Raw genomic sequence first — 20,793 nt, 5'->3', positions numbered from 1 at the left:
CTTCTCCCCCCCCCGCCCTTTCAGCTGAATTAACTCCCCAGTTCACATGTAACTGCACCAACACCTGGGCTGACAGAAGGTAGGGGATGACTGGGGGAGGACCGAGCAGGCAAGGGCAAAGCAAGATGACATCTTTCTGAAGCTTGGCCAGCTCACACTGGCTTAAAGCACTCATCAAAACTAGAGCTTGAGACAATCTCTCAGTCACCCATCCCACCTTCTCAAATTTCTCTTTAAAGAAACACTGTTTGCAAAGTTCTCCCCAGCTTGCTCCAAAACACAAAGACCTACCTTATCTGAAAAAGAAACCTTAAAACAAATAAGGAGCAAAAGACTGCAGAGTAACTGCTTTATAGTAAACTAAAACCTTAGAAAACTGGTAACACCTTCCTTAAGTACATACACAGTTCCTGTGCCAAAGTTCATCATCGTACTGCTCTGATTTACCCACAGTAAACACCCAGCTATACTTTTCAAAAAGTAGCATTACAGTGCTCAATTAAACCAGAACAAAACCAAATTCTGGAGATACAGAATGTTTTACATTTTCCATGTTAGAAGCCAAGCGTTACGTCTTTGCTTTCATACCCATACAGAGTCTAATGCACTGGTATTAAGTGCTCCTTGGAGAATTATCTCAACAGACCATTGCTGGGATGGGAGCATGGCAGCTGCTGTACCCAGCACTGGGACATGGCGGAGTTTGCACAGAAGCTCAGATGCTGCTTTCCTGTCAGTATAAGTGAACTTGATTTATCCGTGCATAGGCATTATCTAATATCTTACATGTAAAACAGTGCCACCCATTTAGCAGAAAATTTCTGACACTAGAGCCTTTATTTTAAGAAAAAGTATAGCTTAAAAAAAATGAATTGAATCCCTGCCATTCTGAGGCTGCTGACTCCTTAACGGCCTTTGGTGGGAAGTACAACAATTGGATGTGTTAAATTTCCCATTCTCAAAGGCCTTTAAGAGAATCATATCAGCATATGTCATATAACACAATGACAGAATAAACCCTTCTGTATCAGATGCCTGTAGGCATATACCTGTAGAAACCTCTTTCATTACTTGAACTGGATACTTAACTGCCATGCACCAAAGGGAGCCCTTGTATTCATAAAAGTACCTTTCCCCTTCATGGTGTATTCCTATTGATCAGAAAACCTCACCTCGGCAGGCAGGAGAGCTCTCCGCATTCCCACCCTCCCTCACACCTCCAGCACTCCATTGGGAAACACCACGCATAATGGCTTCACGGATGTGGCCAGCTCTCTCCTGGGACACGGAGGGAGCAACACTTTCACAAATGCTACCAAACTGTTAATTACTAGTCTTGCAGTAACCAAAGCAAGTTTGATTAAAGGCATTACAGTAACTCACGATAACTTCCCCAGTCACCTATCTTTGTTACAGAACTTAAGGGCGGCATGGAGCCTGAAAACTGGGTGCTTAGGACTAGTTTATCAGCAGTGCTTGGAAGTCAGTATAACACACCACTTTTAAACTGGCTGAACTCCTCAAAGCCGTCTGGTTTAGTCATTTTCAATAAAATAAATAGGAAAACAGATCTAAACTGATGCACCACATCGGTGGGTTGAAAAATCCTCAACCCATGGTTTCACTTTAAGAAATGCCTACACTAAATATAAAAAAGATTTCTACATGTTCATCATAGCAGAAACCTACATAAGTCATAACAGCACAGAGGTATACGGAATTTTTTTTTATTAAAGAGAATTACATTTTCTAAACTTGGCTTGCCTTATGGTTCATAAATAGCAGCTTATCCCTAATGAGTTACTAATAAAGCATTTTACCAAATATAGAATAATGCATCTTACACAGGCTATGCTTTAGAGTACCACTGTAAGAGTGTCCAAGGGAGGTTGGGAGTATGGGAGTAGAAAACTTGCATTACCTCCTTGGACAGTTATGCAGGTATCTTGGGATACAATAACACACAGAAGCAACTGAGTTGACACATTTGAATTTACCAGCCCATGGAAGATGCAATATGCAACCATGTCTTCACTTCTACTTTGCAGCAATGCACAAAGGAGAGATTACCTTTAGCTCTCACTGGCAGGGTGAGAAGATACCTTCACTTCCTGAGAGCCCAACTGAACAGGGCTCAAGAGGAACAAAAACAAAAACAAACAAACAACAACAACAACAACAACAAAAGAGAATTGCAATAGCTTTTCTAACTTTAAAAATATTGAATACCAATTTTAAATACCTTTCAGGGCTAGAGACAAATGGATGCAATTCTCAACATGACACATTCCCCTTCAAGGACATAATACACTGGATTTTAAATTTAAAACAAATTCACATCTTGAAAACTTGCCCCTAGAAAGAGATTGAATTTGGTCCTTGAACAATATAATACAGCAGGTGGAGGGAGGAGTTTACACAGCAGGAAAGAAAGACGACCTGAGATTTTAAGGTAGCTAACTTTTCTGAGAGTTCAATTATGAGAATAAATCTTTGAGATGATCTATTGAGCAGTGAAAATACAGTCACAGGCACTTGATACACTTTGTATTTTAGCTACACGAAAGGGTGAGAAATAAATGCTTCACTTTGGGAATCAGTTTTTCCCAAGAAATTGAAATGCATAGCCCAGGGGGACTCCAGGCTGTGCCTCAGGACACTGGGTTTCTGTTTCCATTTTTGCCACTGTCCCACAAAAAAACATTTCATCCTTCTTTATCATGTTTTTATAATAAAACAATAGTGTCCCCTTCCTTGGTAAAATGCTTCGAAATCTTCTGATCATCTTACTATTATAATACACATTTTGACTCTGGGGTTCCCAAGTCTCTCTAAAGGGTCAGAGAAACAAATGTATTTCAGCTGTAATCTCCCAGTAGGTAACTAACTTTATGGCCAACAATTATTTTTCAGACCATCTCCCTGCCTTTGAAAGACCCAAGCTACATCCTGTCTTAATGCAACATCCTGATCCAACGAGTGGGTTTATGATATGCAAATCAACACAGAAATTTGTCCCCCTGTCCAAAACATGCAAAAAGGGCTTAAGAGCTAAGTGACATCCTGAGCTCCTTATAAGAAAGAAATGCAATGCATATCACAGATTCAGTCCCTCCTTTCAAGTATGCAAGTTCTAATTTTCATGCCTCTATTATCTAAAACACATGGCTAAGAAGCTCCTAGAGTAACTTTAAAATCCTTTGTTCAGTTTAATATTTAATTCAATTTTGCACCAATTTGCTCTAAAATCACTTTGTAAATACACATATCAATTCTCAGTGTTACAAAAGATAAAGCAAGTGTCAACTCCTTGTTTATTGGTTACTCATCTTTATGAAGGGATCCTTAAGGAGCAAAAGGAAAACCCTTTACTGGGGCAAGGTGTGGGGCAGGGAGAGGAGGGTAGGAAGGGGCCAGAATACACATACCGATATCCTCATGAAAACTCAGGTCTTTGCTAAGCAATCTGCTGCAATTGTCCATTTGTCACGGATACTGCAATTCTGTTGGCATTACTGTCAACATTTACTTCACATAAGTAGGAACTCCCAAAGCATCACAAGACGATGTTGCACAGCATCAGTTAGCGAACACAGTGAAGTTTATTTACTTGCAAATGGCATTTCTTACGTTCTGAAAAGTTAACAACCTTCATTAAATGGTTTTAATCAAGATGGAAAATGAGGAATATTTTCCTGAAGTGTCATTTTAAACTTTTATCCCTGTATTATCTTCTTTTGAATGCTGTAGCAATGGCAAGCACTTATCTCCTGTCTCTCTTACAGCACAGAGACTGCTCTTTCATTATCAGTTTTTAAGAAGCTATAAACTTATCTCAGCTGCTGGAATTCTTTATGAGAGAAAGAAAAAAAAATCAGTAATGATGTACATATCATCTGCCTCTGGGAAAATAAAAACTGCCAGTGATATGCTGGGAAAGATCTCCTTAGACTCCTTTCACAGTCTTGCAGTAGTTTTATTGTAACCTAGAAGTGTAATTTCAAATATTCTACTGTGCTGACAGCAAGCTCCTAAAATACAGCTCTGCTCTGAACAAGAACCAAGAATGCTATTGTGGGTCTCGTGTTTACAGCTGCTCACTGATTGTGTCATATTTGCAAAGCTTTCAAGAAAAATGATAACTTTTTTCCCCCACCACTGAGACTTACAAATTCAGGCTAGGATTTTGATAACAAGCTCAGTATAACACCAGAGCTAGTGAGCCTGCAGAACTTGCTCCTCTTCACAATTTTAGCTAAAAATTCCAAGGGTTTTGGCCAATATATTTGGAAAAGTATATTCCAGGGTCTTAGCAAAATCAAATAGGAGAGTAGTACGTAGAACAGGACTCCTACACGTGGGAGGCAGCAGTATGAGGTATAGATGCACATGGGACACAAACATATCTACATCATATTACTGCCTTGATGAGGAAGTCATTTTGTTTCCCTTCTGTGCCTCAGCTTCCCCAACCAGAAGATGGGGATTGTAATACTGACCTTCTCCATAAAATGCTGTAAATTCTACAGCTCCATCACCAGGACTCTCAGCTAGGAGGAAGCAAACTGGAGTTACAGTCCTGCTGCCAGAACTGTTTACATATTAGGTCAATATAATCATATACAATAAATACGTTAGTTAAAAAAATAAAGAAACAACAGAAATAACCTGAGAGAAAGAAGCTGAAGTAGGTATACAACCACGCAAAGCCTGGCCATTCACCTACAAAAGCTTCCATTTGTTTGCTGTTCTCCTGACCCCACAATTCTTGTGTTCCAGATTGCACAGCAACAGCAGCTTCAAAAGGAGAACAGGCAGCATTTGGCCCTGACTACCCTCTTGGCTTTTAACTTCCCTTACAGAAGCAAATCTGGGGTTTCTGCAAGCCAGGAAGAGACTTTAGTCACCAGCCTCAAAAAAAAAAAAAGAATCAGTGAGCACCTGTCATTGTGTCGCTCATCAGAAGATGGATCGCTCTGGATTCTGAGCAAAGAGAAATTCTCCATACAGAGTACTAGCCAAATACTTAAACTGCCAAGTGGAAAGACAGTTCAGCTGCACCCCTAGCAAAGCGTCACCTACCCATCGGTTTTACAGGGCACCCTAACGGACAAGGGCTCAGGGGAAACTGGCACCGCAGTGGATGCTGCTTATTTTGACTTCAGCAAAGCTGAAGACATGGACTGCCATGGTGTTCTTAAATTGTTGAAACATCGTGGTTTGGCTAGCTGGCCTAGAAGGTTAGCATAAAGTTGGCTGGACTGCCAAGTTTGAAGGGCTGTGATTAATAGTACAAAGTCCAACTAGCAGACAGTTACTACAAGCATCCCTCAGGGGCAACACTGTCTTGATTAGCAATCAGACACCAAGGCAGAGGGCACCCTAGGCAAGTATGCAGATGACACCAAGCTGGGAGAGCAGTCAATACATCAGAAGGTGGGGTTGCCATTTAGAGGGATCTTAGCAAGTTGGAGAACCAGGCTGACAGGAGCTGCATCTGTCTTTGCATTTCTCAAAAAGTCTCACACCTAAGACAGAGTAGTAACCCCTTGCTACAGTACAGGCTGGGACTAACCAGCTATGGAACAGCTTGCACAAAAGGGGCTGAAGGTCCCCACAGACAAGTTGAGCAGGAGTCAGCAGCACGTTCTTGCTGAAGGTCCCCACGGACAAGTTGAGCAGGAGTCAGCAGCACGTTCTTGCATCAAGAAGGGCCAAACACTTACTGAGTTGTATTAGCAAAAGTGCAGCCAGCAGTCAAGGGAAGTGGTTATTCCTCTCTATTCACTACCTACAAGGCTGCATGTGGAAAGCCATATTCACGCCTAGGTTCTTAAGTACAACATCAATACTCTGGAGTAACTACAGTGGAGGGCCACTGAGATGGTTGAGGGGCTGGAGCATGTGATATACACGGAAAAGCTGAGAGAGCTGGGCTCGCTCAGCCCAGAGAAGAGAAGGGTTTAGAGGAGATCTAATGCTGTCTTAACTACATAATGAGGGGGTATAGAGAATATGGAGCCAAATTCTTCTCAGATACACACAGACAGAATAAAAGGCAACAGATGCAAGTTGCAGCAAGAGAAAATCTGATTAGATATTAGAGAGGAAAAAAAAAATATCTTTGCCATGAAGGTAATAAAATCCAGAGAGAGTATGACATTTCCATTGCTAGAGACAACCAACACTCAACCAGAGTAGGGCTTCAGCAATCTACTGAGGATGTGAGCAGGGAATTGGAGAAATTACTTCCAAAGGCCCCTTCTAATCTAAATTGTTCTACAATCCTACATAGGGCACAGGCTTTCTGGATTGTTTCCTGCATATTTCATCACCTTCAGATACATTGCCTATATAAACATTTCTGTGTATGTACCACACCTTCTGAGACTGCTGGAGAGCTGGTAGAAAATGGTCTGTATTCTCTTTCCTCCCATCCTAGAACCTGTCAGTAGGAAAGACTGTTGTGATGAAACACTTCTGTCAAGCTACTTTTTTTTGCAGCTTCTTTTTTTGATGCTGTCCTCATGTTCTGGATACTACCTCTCAGCCAACGTTCTTGGCTCCTGATTGTGCTCCCAACTTCTCCAGTTGCAACAGGAGGAAAGTTACCAGTTCACAGCTCTGCTGGGAGGGCTGCCAATGTTATCAGCAAAAACCAAGGGCTGGAGCATTCTCCTGTTTCATCATTGAATGACTATGAGAAACAGTTGAGATGCTGAAGCCACCAGTTCAAACACTGAGGAATGAGTACAGCAGCAACTAATACTTCAGTTGCTTTCCTCTGCCACCGTAAGAGCTTAGAGTCTAGGTGGAAGATAACAAATATTAAACTGAACGTTGACAAAAATGTTTTTCAACTGAAAAACTACAATCTGAATATGTGCTGGAAATAATTATTGGCAATGAACTGGGTCCTCCAGATGTGACAAGAATGCAGTGATTTGGGAGTCCCTCAGAGACAGCAGCACAGATGCAGTCCATCTGTTGCGTTCTCTAGAAGACTGATCCTTTAAGGACCAGAAATTTTCTTATGGAAAAGAAAAGTCAACTTAGATTCTACAGAGTTAACAGCACTCATGTGGGAAAACCAAACTTTCAACTCCAGATAAGTACAGAATAGAGTGTTCTCTGATTTCAGGTACCAACTGAGACACAGCAGCTGAAACCTCCAGATGTTTCTTTAAAAGACAACTTCTTTAGTAATGACTTACAATTATTTTACATTTCTTTCCTCATTTCCCTGGAGATCAAGGATGGTCCACTGGTGATTTCAATGGCAAATTTCAAAAGAAATATTCTCAATTCAGAGAGCCCAGCTCTTTTGCCCAACAGGAAAAGTCACAGAAAATCACCTACAATCTCATAACCTTTGGAGCTGAATAGGCAGAACTTCATCACTCTGAAGCCATGGCTTCATTAGGAGTGGTGGGGGGAAGCGTATTTTTAAAGCAAGTTAGCTAGAAGGGGACAAAATCCTTGCAAAGCAAGGACATTGTGGTGCTTTCTCAGAAACTAGCAAGTTCAGGTAACCTCCTGAATTTTCTGGAGTCTAACTTGAAACACCAGCTCTTTGTTTGTCCTAGAATTGTGCCACACATTAAAGCACCTGAAATGACAATAACAACTTTGCTTTCCCTTGGAAACTGCAAGGCCAAAAGGCTCTCTACAAGCCCAATAAAAAGTTAAAAAGGACCAATTATAGAAGGAAAAAATATTGTAAAACAGATAAGGTGAGAAATTCTCCTGACAGTAAGAGAGGCACTGTTTGGAGTTCTGGTTTTTATGTAATAAAGACTTTCACAATTCAGTTAGTACGTCATGTTGCTGAATATGTATTTTTACTGCACAATTTTCTCTTCATATTAAAATATTTTAGCATATTATAAGTTAGACACAATTTTTTGTCCACACTAAAAGGATTTTTTTTCAGTCTATATAGTTCCCCTCTTTCAGACTTTGCTTTCCATCATGAGTAGTTCATATATGATAACATAAAATATATCGTTTACCATTCCTCTCTGCAATGCAAAAGGAATCTGAAGAGCACTCTGATTTCTACTCCCTGTCAAGGCATAATCTAAGACTTTATTTTTGGCAGACAAGCCGCTCCTTCATTGAAGAAACAGTTATATATCTCCATTTAAAAATACTGATTAGAAAATCTCATAGCACTTCACCAAAACATGCAGTCAAAACATCACTACTGTGCTTCTCCCAAACTGGAAGGATGTTGAAAACTTAAATGGTTCACTTACAGCTGATCTAAAGATGAGAGCTCTGCAATTTATGTTTTATTGTCAAATGTTTAAAGGATTAAATCTAAATAAAATACACAATACACAAGCATCAAAGCACACATTATCTTCAACATCTTATTTCCAATTAGCAAGTCAAAATAAAGAAGGCATAGGAAACATTTGGCTTCAAAAGCAGAGCTCTGGAAGAAATCAAGATTTTGGTTGTTTTGGGTCTCATTTAAAGCTGCTGTTTTCCCAAACTGCTGAAACAGGGTAAGATGGAAAGATTATTCTCTCTCTCGAAGGGGGGAAAATAGCAGACATACCACCATGTGATTGAGTATTACATCATTCGTACTTACAACAATACTGAGCCAGTCTGGCAATTAAACTTAAAAGACATTTTCTTTTGCCTTCAAGGAAGGACATGGACTTGCCATAAAGGCAGGCTAACAGTGAAAAGGTTAGAAAAGGCGCGGCTTACAATTCTACTTGGCATGAGATTACAAAATCCTAAAAATCTTTCAGTGAGAAGCATTTCCAGTATGAAGTTTATGTATGAAGACTGTCATGCAAACAAAATCCTAGTGACAAACATCTGAAGAAATGAGACAGCTCTTGAGAAGTACTTTTACCAATTTTTAAAAGGCTTACACTTTATTAGGATGCAAGAAATCATCATCAAGATGACTTTCAAGATATGAGGACAGGCCAGGTATGAGAATGAATCTCATTTTTCCAAAACAAATTTGAAAGGTAATATTGTTTCTCTGATATACCTTCACTTTGTTTTTATAACATCAAAAAGTGCAAGACAAAAAAAGCTGCATAAGACTTAAGAATACGATGAAAGTGGACACAGTTTTAGAAGACCTCAAGCTAAAATAATATTTGCAGATAGCAAGCACAGAAGTGCTCATAGGTCTCAACGCACTGGCTTTTATTCACCTTATTTTGCCCTACTGATCTTAATTAAACTACTTAATAACATGAATTTGTCTTCTAAGGCATCATTCTTTCTGCATTAAAATGCAAATACACAGTCTTCAAAATTATTTTAATGAAGGCGAGCATTTAATTTTCTAATTGACTTCTGAAGTATTAAAATGCAGAAAACATTAGTGATGGCTACAACTAGGAATATTTTCCAGTGACCGGATCAAAAACATTGACCATAACTGATCATGTTTGCTGCCAGGATTTATTTAAACAAAGCATCAGGTAACACTCCGTCGTCGTCGTCCCCCGCCTTTTTTTTTTCCCCTTTTCTTAAGCAGGGTGGGCGTGCAGGGAAAGAAGGGGAAGCGTCTCCTCCACATCCCACACCACATCTAGCATATCCTCTAACAAAAGCAAGAATGTGCTACACAATGACCGGCTGAACCACACTTTTTTTATTTAGCTGGTGTTTGCAACGTATTAGCTCCCATCAGGTCAAAACACCACCCAGTTATAATGCTGGTTTTGCTGACATAAGCACCAAAATTCAGATGCAGAGATAAACTTCTGATTTAAGTAGAGAGCCAACCTAATCATTTCCTCTTTTAAACAAGCTTTAAGAAGATTGTTAAATATTTATTTTCACAAGCATGCAAGGATCGCTGAAGGTCAAAGACATCAGAGGTGTGATCCCCTTCCTTATCGTCCTTCCTTTGTATTTATTTCACTGGAAGGAGGCCTCTCTGCCATCACATTTCCCTCCCCTCATCCATCACCCAGAACTCATCCTGCCTTCATTCCCCTCATTAGTTCCCATGTCTCTGCCACCATGTTTCAAAGCATCACCCCCTCAGTGCTGCTGGTAAGCAAGGGCTGCCCCTCGTATTTTTATCCTGGTATTATTGATGCCTTCATAGCTTTCCTGTTCCTTGCTTCTGTTTCATTCATTGTTTCGCCTTTACCATGAGAATGTTTCATCAGTTCAGAAACCCCAAACTGGAACTTAATTACTAAGAGGACAGACCATGCAATGAATTTTATTATTTTTATGCATGTAACAACAGACCACTATTACAGGCATTAAAAATCTGGCTCAGATGCTTCTGTTCTACTGCATTACACAAGGCTGGACATGGTGACAGAGCACAGGACTGCCAAACAATAAACACTTCTACCTGCCCACAGTGGAATTCAAGCCCACGGTGATAAGGGCTTTAGTGGACCTAATACAGAAGCCTACAGAGTAAAAGCCTGTCCCCTACTTTCAAAGAGGGACAGCGATGACTTGTTTTGTCCAAACACAGAAATGTATGATGGGCAAGGGCAAAGGATCTCCAAAATTAAAACAATCTAGGTGCAACAGCTCTATTCAGTACAAACCCCATGGTTTTCAGCAGTTGTACCCATCATTGAGAAAGAACTGCCTAGAGAGAACTCTGCTCTGTAAAGCAATAAAGTATTTCTGCAGTCAAATTTCAGAAGAGGATTATTTTGACCTTTACTATTCAAAATTTCCCTTAAATGAGGAAAACATACAACAAAGCTATCAAAACCAGCCAAAATCTGTAATCTCAACACGCCATCTTGTGACCCTTTCCCCATCTCTATCTCTGCAGATACTGTGTTTAAAGCTGCATTATGGAAAAGTTGACAATTTGAGCCACCTGGTGCCAACATCCTGAGGGGAAAAAAGTTGGTCACTCGTCTACACAAAAGCTGGTGAGAATTTCATCAGCGAATTCAACGCGGCAGGACCGGGTCTCCCCTTGCCAGCACCAGAGGTCAAATACTATTTTATCCTAATTTAATAATAGGTTAACAGAAAAGCAGATTTTCAGAGTGTGCAATTCTTAAACAAAACATTAGCCTGAACACACACACACGCGCACAAAATTAGAGTCCTCCTGCTTCTTTTGCATGATATATTTAGAAATCCTATTAGCTGGAGAGATCAACATTCTTATCTGAATTTCCAGGATGCTGTAACATGCAAAATTAGAGCAGCTCTCTTAAGTGGGTCAATTATCACTACTGCACTTAGAGCAGCTTTTCCCCTCCCTCCCTGCAGCATCCATAATGGGCATTTAACACAAGGATTTAAACAGTAAGATGTTGAGTTGACACACACCACAATGTAAAGTTCCCTTCCCCTTTTGTATTTTCAGAATCTTAAAGGAACAAAGAAAATCACCCAAGTACAGAATCTCCACATTAAAATTATGGTCTCCCTGTGGAAAGCTTCAATGACTCTCAGCAACAGGGCACCCTGCAGGATAATGCTAGTCCGCAATGACACTCACTGTTTTCCTACCAGATCTGAGTCACGTACAAGTAAGGTTTGTGACTTCCCCCCCCAATGGACAAAAGGAGAACCTGAGGGCCACTAACCATCTCCCCAGTCCTGTCCCCCAGGTGCAGGGCCATACAACCAGTTTGAAAGGCTTCAGGTTACTTTCTTCTCAAGAGGGAATTCTCTTTAAAAGACACTGCAAATCACCAGATTCAAGTGGAACAATTCAAGGACCCAGCATCACTTCAGATACTACAAAGACATCCATAGGGGACTGACAGATATGACACAGGACCTAGGGAAACACATGCTCTTCTGCAACACAGCTGGAGGCCAGCAAGATACCAGAGAGTGACATAGACCCGACTCCTCCTGCCTTGCTGCCCCACTGCCACCCGTCCACAAGCACAGGGCAGCAGCCAGGAGCAGCCCTTGCAGTAAGGGGATGCAGCGGGGGAGAGAACAGAGCCACACAACAGAGCGTACAACGTCAGCGAGCACAGGGAGAGGAAAATTTTACTTTCCCACCAACAGGAAACATGAAACACCTCATTCTCTCAGCAACATACTTGCTTTATACATATCTCTTTGTATGGCAAAAAAGTGCGAGGCAGTACTGTGAGTGAAAAATAATGATTCTCCTTCACTCCATGGAAAAGGAGACTGCATATGCTGGCTTCAGGTCATGAGCCCTGCTGTTGAAATTCAGCAGTCCAAACCCTGGCTGGAGGAGCAGGAGACGGGAAGAAATTGAGGTGCAGAAATTAAATTTCTGTTGCTGTCCCTGGCTGCCCTCTTCCCTACATCTCCAGCATTTTCTCCTGCGGTACCAAATAGGAATGATCACACAAGCCAAGCATTATCAAAATGCACAAACTATTTGGAAATAGATGCAAATAACATGGGGCAACATTAGCCGCACCCTATTTAAGGTGGCAGTTTTTTATTAATAGATTGAAACTCTCCCAGCTAAAATCCATCCACTCAAAAGCATGCTAATTTTAAAACTTCATTTTGAAATCAAGTGGACAAGGCTTTTCCAAGACTCCAAGTCAAAGCAAATGCTTCATTAGGAAGCATTTCTTTACCAAGAGTGTGGTCAAACACTGCAACAGGCTTCCTAGAGAGGCTGTTGATGCCCCATGTCTCTCAGCATTTAAGAGGCATTTAGACAATGCCCTTAATAACATGCTTTAACTTTTGGTCAGCCCTGAAATGGTCAGGCAGTTGGACTAGGCAATAGTGCCTCCAGTCGAGCTCCCCTCCAACTGAAAACATTCTGTTCTACTCAACTTTCTGTGAAATAAGATCTTAGCATCCTTTACCACACATGTAAAAAAAAAAAAAAAAAAAAAAAAATCTAGTGAAATGAAATAATTTGCTTTTGTAAATATTATATTTTTTTAACTGTGCAATTTAAAATCCATTTCTAATCTCTTATGTCCTCGTCACACTCACCCCTTGAACAAAACACATTTTGAATGCAACTGTATTTAATCAAAAGTAAAAGGTCAGTTACTAAAAAGAAAATCCTTAACCAAAGAGAAATAGAAACTGGTTTTATTAACTTCCCTAACTAGAGGTCTAAAATTTTGTTGATTAAAGCCTAATTTCAAAAGTTAACTTTTTAATTGGGAACACTTGGGCCTGCTGGCTCCAGGAAGTTTCAGTAGAGGTCAAAAGATTGCTGGAGATCTACTTTTTCATTTCTAATAAAAAAGGAAGTATTGCCCTTTTCCTTGCAAAGATAGACCTTTAAGTGTTAGTAGGGAAACAAAGAATGTATCCATCAAAGGCTTTCATGGTGAGGTTATACAAAGCTTCCCAATACAGTATGGAAGCCAACAGAGCCTGCTAATGCTTGAGAGGAAATTAGCTGAACTTCTCTTGCAAAGACCAACAAGGCAGAAAGGCTCAGTAGCTGCTGCCTAATCTAGGATTAGAGAGACCAGTTCCTTACTCCATCACAGATTTTCTGGGTAACTTTGAATGTATCACTTAGCCTCAGTTCTGCACCTGGAAATGAAGATAAATACTCTCAACTTCCCTTACTGTGATATGAAAATAAACACATTAAACCAGAAGGCATTCAAATAGCTTGGCAATAAAGTACAAGCACTGCAGACAAATAGGAAATAACAAAGTACTGCCCCATTCAGTGAGGAGATGCCCATTTTTTTTTTCCAAATCCTTCTTGCCTGCTGGGATCCTGCAATGCCTTTGTGATCTTCCCTCAAAGAAAAGGGAGGTTCACAGGGCAGAGGAAGCAGGGGAGGAAAAGCGCCTTATGCTTTCCCAGCCAGCACAAGTTTACATGCAAAAGGCACCAAACTTTCTCCTGTCATCCTTCTGCTCCCAATGCTCAAACTGAAGAGGTTATTTTTCTTAGACATTTAGCAGAAAGGTTCTTCTGCAAACCACTCGGAAGAGAGGCCTCACTTGGCTGCCTTGGACTGACCCCAGGAGGACCCCATCTCTTTTCTCTGACTACACACAAAGCTGCTGAAGACCACCTGAATAACTTGGGCAACCTCAGTTGGCTGCCCCAGTCCCAGGTGGTGGAAAGGGCTCAGCAAGCCCCCCGATGTCAAGACTGATCAGCTTTACTGGAGGGGAAAAAACCTGCCCTGAATTTACCTCCAGAGGCAAACAGAGGGATATTTACACAAGATAGTTGATGAGAGAACTTTGCAAGGACTCTTCTCATGTGGAAGAAGTTTTATTTACTATGCTTTAACAAGACAGGATTTGGTTTACAACTAAGGGTGCATTTTCCAGAGAGCTTCAAAGGAAGATAAATAAATAAAATAAAAAAGGTGAGTGTGTGGGGGATAAAAGACATTTACTATGTAAAGTGTTGCTGTAAAAAAAACCAACAGGTGGTAGCATTGGAAAATATTACAAACAAAATAGTGGACAGTTGTACCGCCTTTCTAACAGTTGTGTACAATAAAAAGGATTACAAACAGAATGAAATGTTCCTTGATTAAAACAAACCGATATCCCACCTGAAAAATCCTGGCCAGGCTCTCGTTGTTCCCAGGTGACCCTAGGGCAGCCACAGGTTACAGCCGAGCCCGTAAGTCACTCACAAACACCCTGCCCAGCTCTTCCCAAGTTCTCTCTCTCAGGAAGGCAGGACCAGCTAAAGAGCCCTTTGTTTCCATTCAAACATATGTAGGGGTGGAAAAGCTGTTCAAAACATTAAAGAGAAACAACCGAAGACTGTTACTATTCCAAGAAATAAATTAGGAGCCAGAGTCTGAAATGCCCAGAGTGCTGGCAGTGCCAGCTGAAGTCAGATGTCACTGGAATTGCTCAGCATCACTCAGCCCCTGGAAGGAGGACAACTGGTTCCATCAAACCTGAGGATTTAAAAATCACTTTCTTTAGGTGTATTTTTTGCATTATACCTTTACTTCTGACACTGATAATATAGACACATTTTATAAAGAGAATTTCAGTTTTTATAGCTAGCTCATCAAAAGGATGAAACACCTCCCAAATTCAGCAAATAGATAGTAAGCCATCTTCCCTTTAAAACATTAATGCTGACAAGTAATATAAGCAAGGCAGATGAAAAGCTATGTCAAAGTTCCTGCATTGTAGGGTTTTGTGTCAAATAAGCTAATAAAAACCATAAACTGATGTAAATTCAATTCAGATCTCAAACAATATATTACACTTTCTAGAGAACTATAAATAAAACCTGCACTTTAGATGAATAAAATTTTATGTTCTCTAAGTTCTAGAACTATTTCTTCAGATTAAAAAAATTGTGTTACTGAAATATTTTGCATTTTTTCATTAACAAAACAACGCATAAGAACCAAGGAGAACTTAATGTTTTCCTATTTCAGGCCGAGGTTTATTCAGGCATAATTCAGACTGCACCAGTAGACTTGGCTACAATTTTCCTCACATTTTCACAGAGGCTCACTGGCGACATGTACATTATGAAAAAAGAAGAATAAGCAGATATCCATGTCAGATAAATACATTCCACTCCCTCAAACTGAACTCAATGCAGACACAATTAAATCCTGTTTTCCCTCTCCAAATGCTTCCCACTCCTTTGGTTCTGCCACTGGAGAGAATACAACATTTCTTGCCGCTTCAGCCCCTGACTACATCCCAGTACATCTGCTCCTGTACCTCTCCAGGCCACATACATACTTTGCTCCTTCTACCATAAAATTTTTTAAGAAACATGTTGCCTTCTACTTCAGAGACTAATCTGTTCCTAGATAACATCTCTTGCCTCTATGACTCCCAAGTCACTCCACTAATTCATTTGGGCAAAAACCAAAACCAAGGTGCTGCCTTTGAGCTCTAAGTATGCTGGCTGCCCTTCACTACTTCTTCCATGTTATCTCTTTCCTCTAAAATACATTCACTGATCTTCAGTCTTTAACTTCCTTTTCTAAATTTCTCCCAGATTTCTTCATAAGAGTTCTATAACCAACACAATGACAGTGAACACTTTAAACTCAGTAAATCTACTTAGGAGTGTACATAAATCTTCATGTGTTACAAATACTGTATGTCCTTTGTACAGTATATTATACAGCATATTTCTCCTCTTTGCATGCCATCCTCTGCTGGCTTCTCCAGAAGACCAAAATCAACTGCAAGCTTTTTACCCTGAATGTGCATCTTCATTCTTGCTAAAGCATCTTGTCACATGGCCACCCTCTACACCTGCTCTTGGTCCCTCTGGACCAAAGGCCCTGGGAACACGCCTGCCTCCTGTAGCACATTCCTATATTGCCAGATCTAGGCTGGAAACAAATATTAACACATTGATAATGATCATAGTACTTAATCTATGGAGGCTTGAACGTATTTTAATTTCAAAGGTCAGCAATATGCACCTGTGGCTCTCAGGTTTTCAAGTTTCTAATGAAAGAGTAAGATACCAGAAAAGGAAATTATATTTCAATGTTCAGAATCCATAATTTATTTGGGGTTTGTTTTTCAAACTACACTGGACTTCAAATGCAAAAAAAACCAAACCAACAAACAAACAAAACCCAAACAAAAACCAACAACAAACCAGCAGAACCCAGGCAGAAGCTGAACTCACTCTCCCAAAGTAACACAGTTAAATTCTTACTATCAACTATAAAATTAAGTTTATCTAATGCATTTTTTAAAAAAATCAACACTAACAAATTGAGCCATACAGTCATGCACTACCACTTCTTGATTCCCAGGTAGCATAGTAACCGTGCGAACGAAGATGGAGTGCTTTGTGATATTGACATAGAAAGACAGAGCCCATCTTTGCAGTCTTATTCGTACTTTACTCCTAGTATATTACATGCAGTATCACATGGGATATTATCTCCGTTTAACGAAAAAAGTTGGGGAATGAATTTAGGTATTTATGAAGTGTCAACTAGACCAATACATCTTGCATATAACCAAGATACCTGCTGCAATACTTTAAAGAAGGATATAAAAGAAGCAATGGATTTTTTTTTTTTCTAGAAAAGTTAGCCACACTTGCTGCACAGATGGCTGCTACATTACAACATACCTATTTGCTTCTTACAGCTTATACTGCTTTGAATGTTTTTTTATCACTACCAGTGGGGAAAAATAGATTTGCATATTATGGCTAGACTACCATTCAGTAGTATCAAATAACAACTGTAAATAAATTACTTTAAAAATGTGACACAGGCATAAAAGAAATATTGGTAATGCTTTTAAATCAACACTGTCTTTATGGTAATGATAGAGTTATACTGTTCAAAAGTTCAGAGACTTTACATTAGAAGAGACCAGTGTAATAGGCAAGCCTTCCTTTTAATTCCATTATTCCTGCAAAACCACATTTTTTAAACATGCAAATGCACTGACTACAAGACTATCAGAAAGCACTGATTTTAGAATAATGAATTTAGTTTCTGAAACTAAAAAAACCCAATAATCTCAATCTTAAAAGGAAAGCTAAGCTGTTCAACTGCTAAAATATAAAATGAGAACAGCAATTTAGAAAAAGCATCAAATCAAATAGAATACTGATATGCACACACTGCTTTAAAGTAGAAAAGAACTAAAATAACACAGAAGTAATTGTTTGATACTAAACTCCAAATTCCAGCAACTGAAACACAACATAAAAGAAATAAAAATATTTACAACAAATAAATTTGGATGGTCATCAGTATTTAAAGTTTACATGGATTTTAATGAAGTTCTACTAAACAAAAATAGGGATGGTGTAGAGCAAGGAGTACCCATTTGCAAATCTGGCCTGTGTGCAGTCCCACCTCCAGCCACTGATTTCCTGTATAATCTTTGAGCAAATTTCAGAATTTATCAAATGCCTTTTTCCTCAAAACTGAAACGGGAGGGATACTGTCATTCCAGCGATCATTAAAAGAAGGAAATCCAAATAACTTGATGGAAAACTCACTGAACACTAATCTTTAATGCTGACACTGCAGGAGACTTGGGGTTAATTTTCATTTGTTTTAAAAAAAGAAAACCAAAACAAACAAATAAAATACACCACAAACAAGTAATCCCTAGCAAGGCACAGGAAAAGTGCAATTTTATACTACAAGAGAATGTTGAGAAAGAAGAAATTCAGAGTTATCAATGGGAGGCAGAGTGACTCTATAGCTTCTTGTAAATACTAAGTATTGTACATTTAGAAAGGGAAAAAATTTTACTTGAACCACAGGAAAAACTCCTATTCACTTCATTATATAAAACCAACAGTGACAAAGTCAGCTCCTAAACACTTACCTTTTCAAATTTTGGAACAAGGTCTAACTGGGATAGTTGACTTTCTAAAAATATGTCTTTTATTTATTTATTTTTATTTTTTAAATGCAAAAGGATACGAGGAGTTCCTTCTGTCCTACACACCAGGTAGAGACATGCAGCAATTACGTGGGTCATCTTTCTCCCCCGGGTTAGATGTTTGCTCACAGCCATCTTGAAAAAATTAAAGGCAGTATCCAGACAATGTTGATTGAGTTGAAGCTGGTTTCCCAAGTGGTGAATCTGACGTTTCCCTAGAAAAATTAACAAGGGGAAATTAAAAAAAATTAAAATGCTTAACAACTTTATAGTTAATGTGCTTTTGGGTTGGGGTTTTGGGGGTTTTTTGGGGTTTGGTTTTTTGGTTTTGGGTTTTCTTTTCTTTTTCTTTTTTTTTGAGACAAAACTGAGGGGGTGGATTTTGGATTTCATCTCTGTGTGAAATACAATAACCTCTCAAGTTTCAGGAACTATATATCCTCAGCTCCTCAGGACAAAAAAAGGTCTCATTTCAGACTGCCAGAATTGAAATACATGCAATCAATGAGCCCTGGAAAACAAAGCCGCAAACATCTGCCCCAGAGAGGATCCAAAACATAGCCAAGACTACTCAGACAAAAGATTATGCCCGCCTCCCTTAACATCGTTTGACAATTAGCACTTGGTTAGCTGTAGCCATGAACTTCTGAAAACCGGAGGTCGTGGCGTGTTTGACACTGATGTGCAAACAGAGGAGATGTTTTGTTGCAGCTCTCCAAGAAGTGATGAAGTTTGCAGTTCCTCCGACCACAACCAAAGCCCACAAGGAAAGCAGCTCTGCTCTGGCTTGCCCGTGATCCCCACCGACGGGAGGCACTTCCTTCCTCCCAACACTTTCGCACCCGAGCCTTCATTTAAGGCTTGGCTGCCAGACTGCTGAGATTAGTTTGTGGCTTCAGGAAAACAAATGTGCCTTCACCCTTAAATAAAACAATTTTTTAAAAGTGTGTTTCAGATGATTCATGGCAGGAAGCGGTACAGCTGCTGGGACAGATGCGGGAAACGAGGTCCGGTCTGTCCTCACAGCTCCAGCTTCGGAAGAGTGTGCCGAAAAGACAGCTTAAGAAAAAGATGGGGGAAGTCATGAGGAAAACAGAGCACTGAAGTTCCTCAGCATACGGGGTCAGATGGCACATCAAGAAAAATCCTTTAATTCAATGTGCCGGGCAGATGTTTCCAGTACGTGTATTCACAGGAAACGCTCGTCTGTTCCCTTCAGAGATACCACAAGTGGCTTTGCTGAAGGGGGGACGACACCTGCAGTGTGCCTCGACCACCATTACTCACAAAAAGTGATGGCGACCACGCGATGCTTACTAGAACACCAGCACCTGCACAGACTGCTCATCTTATTTTTATGCAAACCCCTACACCATCATCACTAATAACAGAGTCAAAATGCTTAACCTCCAAACAACCTTCTGCCAAAGACGCTGCTTCAATTCGGCTTTAATAAAAAGTGACTCCAGACACACAGCCGGGGCCAGTGAGACTCCGGACAAACAGGAGCTGTCACAAAGCAACAGCTTGTCCTTCCTGCACAAGTGGCAATTAGTGCACTCACCAACAAGATCTCCTTTAAGGCATGCTGGTCAACCAGGTGTAACACATCTGGATGAAGAAGTAACGACAGAGGAAGGATATGTCACCTTCCGCAGGAGGCATGGGTACAATAAGCTACTCGAGTAATCCAAAGCCCATTAAGTGAATAGCTTTTCCACTGCCATCAGCACGCCCTGGACTGGCACTCACCAGCCTCAAATAAAAATACTACATCTCCCCAAAATTAAGATAGTAACTAGCACTCGCCCTCCCCTGAATTTTATTTCACACTCTAGAACCTTGATCCAGAACCTGGATCAAGACTTATGTCCCTAAGAAAGAATCAGTTTGTACTCATCTGGGGGGGGGGGGCACTTAGCCTTGAGTACTAAAACTCATTTTTGCAGTGGCAGCAAAGCAGCTTCCCTGATCAACCCCTCCCCAAGCAAGTCCACCCCAGAGGCCAGCGTGGATCAGTGAGGCTATGGAAAGCCGCCTCTTCCTATCACCTAAACTTCCTATTTTATCTGCTTGTATTTTGCCACACATAGCTCTCGAGTTGAGGACACAAAGAACTGTCATCTGTAGAGATTTTAGGCACTACATACAGATGTACCACCATTTTAAAAAAAAAAATAAATTAAAAAATTAGCCATGACCATGCCCATCTATCTCTCCCTCAGCTACAGGGAGATCCAGACTGGAATCACTGCAGCAGCAAGTGCGCAGCATTCCCTTTAAGATGGTCCAATTCAATGTCCTCAAAGTCACAAAGGCAGCTGATAACAAGAAACAACTTCAACAGTTTTAAGTGTTGTCTCAATTTTTTCTTTTAAGTAAAGCTTTTCTAAAAGCATAAAGAGAACAGTGGCTCCTATGCCAAGAAAGAGCCACATGCATTCCTGAATGCTTCTTGGGCTACTGGTGGAACCAGTACGCAGGGCCCACCTGGCTCCACAAGGA

The 20,793-nt window shown here is 40.2% G+C and overlaps 1 protein-coding gene across 3 annotated transcripts in view; it reads right to left on the bottom strand.

Moving 5' to 3' along the window:
* The window catches only part of BRF1 (BRF1 general transcription factor IIIB subunit), a 174,018-nt gene that overhangs the window by 109,913 nt on the left and 43,312 nt on the right, over window positions 1–20,793 (bottom strand). For 2 of the 3 annotated variants that reach the window (XM_069783268.1, XM_069783269.1), the window contains one exon: window positions 18,330–18,503. The exons of the other annotated variant lie outside the window; for it this stretch is intronic. In XM_069783268.1, coding sequence (XP_069639369.1) covers window positions 18,330–18,503 — 174 coding nt within the window. The remainder of the gene's footprint in view (window positions 1–18,329; window positions 18,504–20,793) is intronic. 3 annotated transcript variants of the gene reach the window in all.

Source organism: Haliaeetus albicilla, chromosome 5 (assembly GCF_947461875.1).
Source record: "Haliaeetus albicilla chromosome 5, bHalAlb1.1, whole genome shotgun sequence".
In the NCBI taxonomy this organism is placed as follows: domain Eukaryota; kingdom Metazoa; phylum Chordata; class Aves; order Accipitriformes; family Accipitridae; genus Haliaeetus; species Haliaeetus albicilla.
This window is presented reverse-complemented; position numbering and strand designations above follow the sequence as displayed.